At 44.3% G+C, this 7,500-nt stretch overlaps 1 protein-coding gene across 2 annotated transcripts in view; it reads right to left on the bottom strand.

Moving 5' to 3' along the window:
• Positions 1 to 7,500, bottom strand: part of LOC122256124 (uncharacterized) — a 64,954-nt gene that overhangs the window by 940 nt on the left and 56,514 nt on the right. For both annotated transcript variants that reach the window (XM_043020596.2, XM_086533136.1), the window contains 5 exons: positions 6,454 to 7,248; positions 2,063 to 2,230; positions 1,429 to 1,541; positions 537 to 735; positions 28 to 261 (listed from right to left, as the gene is read on the bottom strand). In XM_043020596.2, coding sequence (XP_042876530.2) covers positions 28 to 261; positions 537 to 735; positions 1,429 to 1,541; positions 2,063 to 2,230; positions 6,454 to 7,248 — 1,509 coding nt within the window. The remainder of the gene's footprint in view (positions 1 to 27; positions 262 to 536; positions 736 to 1,428; positions 1,542 to 2,062; positions 2,231 to 6,453; positions 7,249 to 7,500) is intronic.

Here is a 7,500-nt window from a genome sequence, read left to right on the forward strand (position 1 = left end):
AGGGAAACACAGGCCGCAGAACCCAACCTTATTGTCTATCTTGCGCGCCAGCCCGGAGTCCTCCAGGATGAAGCGGATGTCCTGTGCCTGCGTCTCCGCCCTGCCGATGGCCTGGAAGGACACGACGCACGGCGAGCAGTGCTTCCAGTAGGGGCGCCAGTGGGGGTCGTAGTTCCCGATGGGCGTCACCAGCAGGTACTCCACGAACTCCCTGAAGGTTGGGATCACGAACAGCTTCCCGTTGAATCTGATGTCGCCGTTCTGCGGGGGCGGGAGGAAGGGGGGAGGGGGGGGGTGAGGGGGGTTCTACTTATGCACTTGGATACTTATGCGATGTTATCAATATCGTGGAATATGATATATGTGTGCATGGGTGTAGAAAGAAAGAGAATTAGGGAGAGAGAGAGAGAGAGAGAGAGAGAGAGAGAGAGAGAAGCAATCAGAGACGAAACAAACAGCCAAACCCAAACAACCAGAAACAAGAAAAAAAAAAAAAACCACGACCGTCGAAACAACGAACAAACAAATTCGCCAACCTTGAGATGCGGCCTCGTGACCTTGAGAATCTTGGGCACGTAGTTCTCCCTCTGCCACGAGCGGTGCGACGTGTCCTCGATGCGGTCTCGATACGCCGACAGGAGTCTCTCCAGCGGCTCCCTCACGATCAGGAACTTGTAGTAGACCATGGATCGCTTGAACTCCCGCATGGTCTTCACGGTCATGATGTTGCGCATGCTGGGCCATGAGGAAGAAGAGGGAGCTTTCAGGTGTGATTGCAGGCGTGGAGGCTTTCGGGTGAGGGGGATTTCAGGGGCGGTTTATGTAGAACTTTTCAGAAAAAAAAAAATCATGGGAGGGTTTTTAGAGGAAGAATCTTTCAGAAGAAGAATCTATCTGAAGAAGAATCTTTCTGAAGCATTTGAGGAAGCGGAACATTTCAGGAATAGAATCTTTTAAGAGTATTTTTAGAGGATAAATTCTCAGAAAAAAAAAAATTCATGAACTGCTTTTAGAGGAAGAATCTTTCAGAAGAAGAATCTATCTGAAGCCTTTGAGGAAGCAGAACCTTTCAGGAGTATTTTTAAAGGAAGAATCTTTCAGAAAAATAATATGGATTGCTTTTAGAGGAAGAATCTTTAACGAACTGTTTTTTTTTTTTAGAACCTGTCAGAGGAAGAATCTTTCAGAATCATTCAGAAACATTTCAAAGGAAATACCTTACTGAAACATCTTAAAAGTAGAACCCTATCAAGTTGCACGGATACACATCTACAGGAAAGTTGCACATAATCCTCAGAATATACCACCTAGAAAAAGTAGCTATTAGATCGAAACTAAACATGATAATAAGTCTGCGCGGTGTTGACAATCGCGCGATCGTTTCCATACCCGCGCCTCAGAAGAACGAGAACGAACGAGAGAACTCACTCGTAGAACGTTTTCCTCCTGATAACGCTCGTCTGGTTGAGCAAGTGAGCGAACATGGCATTCCATGCTGTCGATCCGACCTTGTACTGCCAGCAGAAGGTAACGCGGTCTCTCTGGAAAACCAAATTGATCTTTTGAAATGTCATCTTGTTTTTTTTTTTTTTTTTTTTTTTTGAAGTGAAAGGGATTTTTATATGGAACTGTTATCGTGTTTTACTTTAATTGACATTTTGTCCATTTGTTTTTATATATTATTCATCTCTCTCTCCCTTCTCTCCCCCCCCCCCATCATTCTCTTTATCTATCTGGAAGGTCGAGAGGATCAAATCCTGAGGGAACCACACTCCATTTCCTCCCTTCTCCCCCCCTCCCATCATTACCTTCTTCCTATCCTTCATCCTTCCCTCCTTTCCAACAACATCCCCTCCCTTTCTTCCCTCCCTCCTCCCTCCCTTCCCCTTCCCATCCCCTATCTCCCTCCCCTCCCACCCCCATCCCCTCCCTCCCTCCCTACCTCCCCACCCCCTTATCCCCTCCCCTCCCTCCCCACCCCCAACCACCCCCCTTATCCCCCACCCCACCCCAACCACCCCCCTTATCCCCCCCAACCCCTCCCATTCCCTCCACCACTCACCTTATCAATCTGGAAGTTCGAGTTGATAACGTCCTGCGGCAGAAAGAGCTTGTTGCCCAGCCTGTAGTCACTCCCTCTGTTGATCAGGGCCGTCAGCCCCCTGGTGGCGGTCGGGGTAAACTTCTTGCATCGCTCCTTCACCAAAGAGATTCTGTCTTGGTGGATTTTCTGGCGGAGGGACGCCGAGCGAGGTCAGTGGCGGGATGGGGATATGATGATGGGGTTTAGAATGTTGGTGGTGGGGATAGTCATGATGAAAATGTTGATGATTGTTGTTGATGAAAGGGATGATGATATTGATGATGATGATGATATTAATTGTAGTATTCGTATGGATCATGATAATCGTAATGATAATGATGATTATGATAATAACGATGATAATGTTGATAATAATAATCATGATGATGATAATAATAATGATTGTAATAACAATAATGATAATAATAACAGTAATGATGATAACAAGAGCAATAACAATAATAGTAATAATAACAAAAACAACAATAATAATAATGATAATAACAATGACAACAACAACAACAAAAAAATAATATTAATAATGATAATAGAACTTGATAGTATCCCTGACAATAGCAACAACAACCAAAGCAATATTAATACCAGCAATATCAACGAAAATAACTGCAAAACAACAATGTAAATGATAATAAAACAGGTTTGTGTTGTTGCTGTTTTGGTTGTTCGATCTTCCAGCAATTAATCTCCTTTTGGCGGCCTTTGTGGCGGAGGGAAAGGCAAATGGCAGCCTGCTGTCGTGCCCTCATCATCATTTCAGTCTGTGTGTGTGTGGAGGTGGGGGGGGGGGTGACTGTATGTGTGTGTGTGTGTGTGTGTGTATGTGTGTTTCCTTTCTCTTCCCCCTCCCTCCCTCAATTTCCAAGCTCCGTCTCCTGCTCTCTCTCCCCTCCCCCCACCTCTCTCTCTCTCTCCCTCATCCTCTCTCGCTCTCTCTCTCTCTCTCGCCCTCTCCTTCTTCCTCCTTCTCTCCCTCTCTCTCTCTCTCTCTCTCTCTCTCTCTCTCTCTCTCTCTCTCGCCCTCTCCTTCTTCCTCCTCTCCCCCTTTCTCTCTCCTTCTCCCCCCCCCCTCTCTCTCGCCCTCTCCTTCTTCCTCCTTCTCTCCCTCTTTCTCTCTCTCTCGCCCTCTCCTTCTTCCTCCTTCTCTCCCTCTTTCTCTCTCTTTCTCCTTCTCCCCCCCCCTCTCTCTCTCGCCCTCTTCTTCTTCCTCCTTCTCTCCCTCTTTCTCTCTCTCTCTCCTTCTCCCCCCTCTCTCTCTATCTATCTCTTTCTCTCTCACTCTCTCCTTCTCCCTCTCTCTCCCTCCCTCCCTCTCCCTCTAGACCCAGCAGGAATGCGGCAAAGGACCGGTCAGCAAAAACACTCACAAGGAGGCATGTCCGTGAGGCTTTGACTCCCTCTCTCTCTCTCTCTCTCTCTCTCTCTCCTTCGGTCTCTCTCTTCTTTGCCGTTCCTTTTATCTCTCTCTTTTCTCATTATGGTTCCTTCTTTCTCTTTCGCTCTCTCTTTATCGCCCCTCCCCCCCTCTCTCTCTCTATTTACCGTTTCTCTTTCTCACTCTTTCTCTCTCTGTGTCTCTTTATCGCCCCCCCCCTCTTTCTCTCTCTCGCTTTACAGTTCCTCTCTCTCTCTCTCTCTCTGTCTCTTTATCGTTTCCTCTCTCTCTCTTTCTCTCTATTTATCGTTCCAGTCTCTAACTCCTTCTCTCTCTCTCTGCCTGTTTGTCTGTTTATCGTTCTCTCTCTCTCTCTCTCTCTCTCTCTCTCTCTCTCTCTCTCTCTCTCTCTCTCTCTCTCTCTCTCTATCTCCTCTCTCTTTCCTGTTTTCTTTCTCAAACCGTCTCTCCTTCGATATCTCTCCCTCTCAGCTTAGGTAATTATTAGAAGCACATATCACTGTTCTAATACCCGCTCCCCCCCCCCCTTGAAAGAAAGCGGCAACAAGGCATGGAAGAGAAAATATTAATTATCTCTCGTGGCGCGAAAACGGAAGTCATTAATAACAGTGTGAGGAAAAATCCGCCATGTTGGGGGAAGGGGGGTACCGGTACCATAGAAAAGATATATGTATGTATATGTACATATGTGCATATATATATATATATATATATATATATATATATATATATGTATATATATACATATATATATATATATATATATACATGTATATATATATATATATATATATATATATATATATATATATATATATTATATGCATATATATACATATAAATATATATATATATATATATATATATATATATACATATATATATGTATATATATATATACATATAAATAAATAAATATATATATATATATATATATATATATATATATATATATATATAATATATATGTATATATGTATGTATGTATATGCATATATATGTAGATACAGATATATAGATATAAATATATATATACATATATGATATACATACATATACTCATATATATATATATATATATATATATATATATATATATATATATATATATATATATATAGTTCGTCGCTCAATTTATAAGGAGAATCAGCGCGCGTTTTGCCCCATCTGATGGACAACGAGCAACGAGCGAAACTAATACCAGCGCTTCTCCACTCGTTTCCTGAAGCGCCCAAGAGCGTCTGCGGGGTATTTCCGTGTAAACACTCTCAGGCGCCATTAACCAGCCCTCAGCCCTCCGTTCTGAAACATGCGTGTGACACTGATCCGAAGCGCTGGAACACCATGCACCGTCTTCGTTTCGTGACTCTATTTAGGGACGTGACTCAAAATCTCGTTACTATTTTAAATATAAAGATATTTTAAAGGGTCCTTGATGTAATCATGAAATAGAATTGGTCATTATTACTCTTATTACTTAGCAATGTGTTTTGACAACCAATTAATGTTTAGTTTTGAGGGGATATGAGTCGACTAAGTTGGCAGAGGTAGCATTATGTTATCAAATAAAAGTTAAGAGCCACTGCCATGTGCGGAAACTACCATGTGCTTAGCCGAAGCTCTAAGGCGCGCAACGCAAGTCTGCAGCAGCGTATTCAAAACTGCTTGTAAACCTGTACGTGACGTGTCGGCGACAAGCACTGACAAGTAGTCCGTGCGTCTCTCTTTACAGGTAGGCCTCATTTCTCTCCAGGCATTTGCCTCCATGGTTTCGTTTTTGTGCATGACATCTGTCGGGTCCCAAAGTAGGGTATGTCCATGGCTCGGGTGTTATTACGGGGGTGGCGGGGGGTTAAGGGGCACCAGAAGGCCGTGCCCTCATTTTTCAGCGGTGTCCCCCTCCCTACTTAATTTTACGATCTGCCAGGGGCTATCTTCTAGAAATTCATGAGTCACTGCGTCCCTTCCCCTGTATTCCAAAGTTCCCCCATCACCGAATACTTACCCCGGTGACGCCCCCGGTAAAGTTCAACTATCTCTCCTAACTGCTTCCAGGTCCATGCAATATTTCCGGTTGCTGCCTTGTCGATGTCTGCGTGCATAAGTCCCCACCATGGACACTACCCTGTCACGCGAACAGCAGGGCCACGTCCGCGAGAGTGTCTTCCTAACAATTTGTTGTCTAACTTGTCAGAACTTTGTTATCAGTGCAAGTTCACGACCCATGGAGATGCGCCTTAAAGCTCTCACTGCCTATCGGTTTGTCTGTTCATATCTCTTTCGCGCAATCCTCTCTATTTTTCTGTCTCTCTATTTGGCTTCCTAGCTTTCCTTGTATCTCCCTCCCCACGTCTCTCTCTCTCTCTCTCTCTCTCTCTCTCTCTTTCTCTTTTTCTCTCCCTCTCGCTCTCTCTCTCTCTCTCTCTCTCTCTCTCTCTCTCTCTCTCTCTCTCTCTCTCTCTCTCTCTCACTCTCTCTCTCTCTCTCTCCTCTCTGCTCTCTCTCTCTCTCTCTCTCTCACCTCTCTCCTCTCTCTCTCTCTCTCTCTCCCCCCTCTCTGCTCTCTCTCTCTCTCTCCCCTCTCTGCTCTCTCTCTCTCTCTCTCTCTCTCTCTCTCTCTCTATATATATATATATATATATATATATATATATATATATATATATATATATATATTCTCTCTCTCTCTCTCTCTCTCTCTCTCTCTCTATATATATATATATATATATATATATATATATATATATATATTCTCTCTCTCTCTCTCTCTCTCTCTCTCTCTCTCTCTCTCTCTCTCTCTCTCTCTCTCTTCCTCTTCCTCTTCCTCTTCCTCTCCCTCTCCCTCTCCCTCCCCCTCCCCCTCTCCCTCTCCCTTTCTTCTTCTACTGTGTCTCTATCAATCAACTCAGCATGCTACTTTTACCCCTTGCACACTTAATAAAATCCATCTGCTTACCTTCACTCTGAGGTACTCCTCTTGGGTCATGAGTCTCCGCGTCTGGTTCGCTCCCGTTTCGGTCTTCGGGTCGACGCTCAGCACTTCCTTATAAGGTTCAGTTGTTCTCCTTTTTTCTGCTTCGTTTTCTTTCACTTTTGTCGCTGTCTCGTTTTCTTTGACTAATAATGTTTTGGTCTTGTTTATCACGGTTGTGGTTTCTCCTTTTTGGTCTTCTGGTTCGTCTTTTTGGCTTTCTTTGTCTTTTGATTGGTTGCTTTTCCTCTCTTCGCCGTTGGTGATTTTGTTTCCGTCTCTGTTTTCTCTCGGTTCTTCCTTTCCGTTTCCATCTGTGTCTTCCTTCGGTTTACTTTCTCCGTCGTTCCGGCCGATCTCCTCACCTTCCTTTCTTGCTTTTATTGTTTCCTGTTTCACTTTATCCTCTCCGTCATCCTTTCTTCCCTTTCCCTCACTTTCTGCTCCTTTTCCTCCTCCACCCCCTCCTCCTTTTCCACTTTCTATTCCTCCTGTACTCTTTTCTCCTCCTCCTCCTCCTCCTCCTCCTGCCACCTCCCCATCCCCATCCCCACCCCCCCTTCCTTCACCGCCCACAGAACTCCCAAGCGGCGAAACTCCGTCCCCCAATCGGCCTTCGGTATCCCGTCGGAGTCCTCGAGACAATAACTCCTTCAGCTGTGACGGAGGTGGGCGTGGCGCTCCGGTTTCCTGTATCGTGAGGAACGGCGCTGTGCTATCGTCTGACGGAGTGCTGGCGAAGGAGTCCTGGCGCTGTGTGTCCAAGGGCCGGGGCGTATTCTGTGCGGGAGAGAAGGAGGGCGGATGGGCGTTAGAGTTTGGAATACTGAAATGCAAATTGATTTCTTCATTTCTGTTTCTGTTTGTGTTGGTATCGTGATTTTTATTATTAATGAATTTTCGTCTTTCTTGTTCTTCACTGCGTTTTATTATTTGTATTAGTTTTACGATAATACAAGTTATCCTTATCAACGTTATTATTTTTAACCATTGTTTTTATACATATTGTTAAAATACTCTCGCTATCGGTAT

This window comes from Penaeus japonicus, unplaced genomic scaffold (assembly GCF_977035675.1).
Source record: "Penaeus japonicus unplaced genomic scaffold, GWHDUDI00000001_assembly GWHDUDI00000038, whole genome shotgun sequence".
Taxonomy (NCBI): domain Eukaryota; kingdom Metazoa; phylum Arthropoda; class Malacostraca; order Decapoda; family Penaeidae; genus Penaeus; species Penaeus japonicus.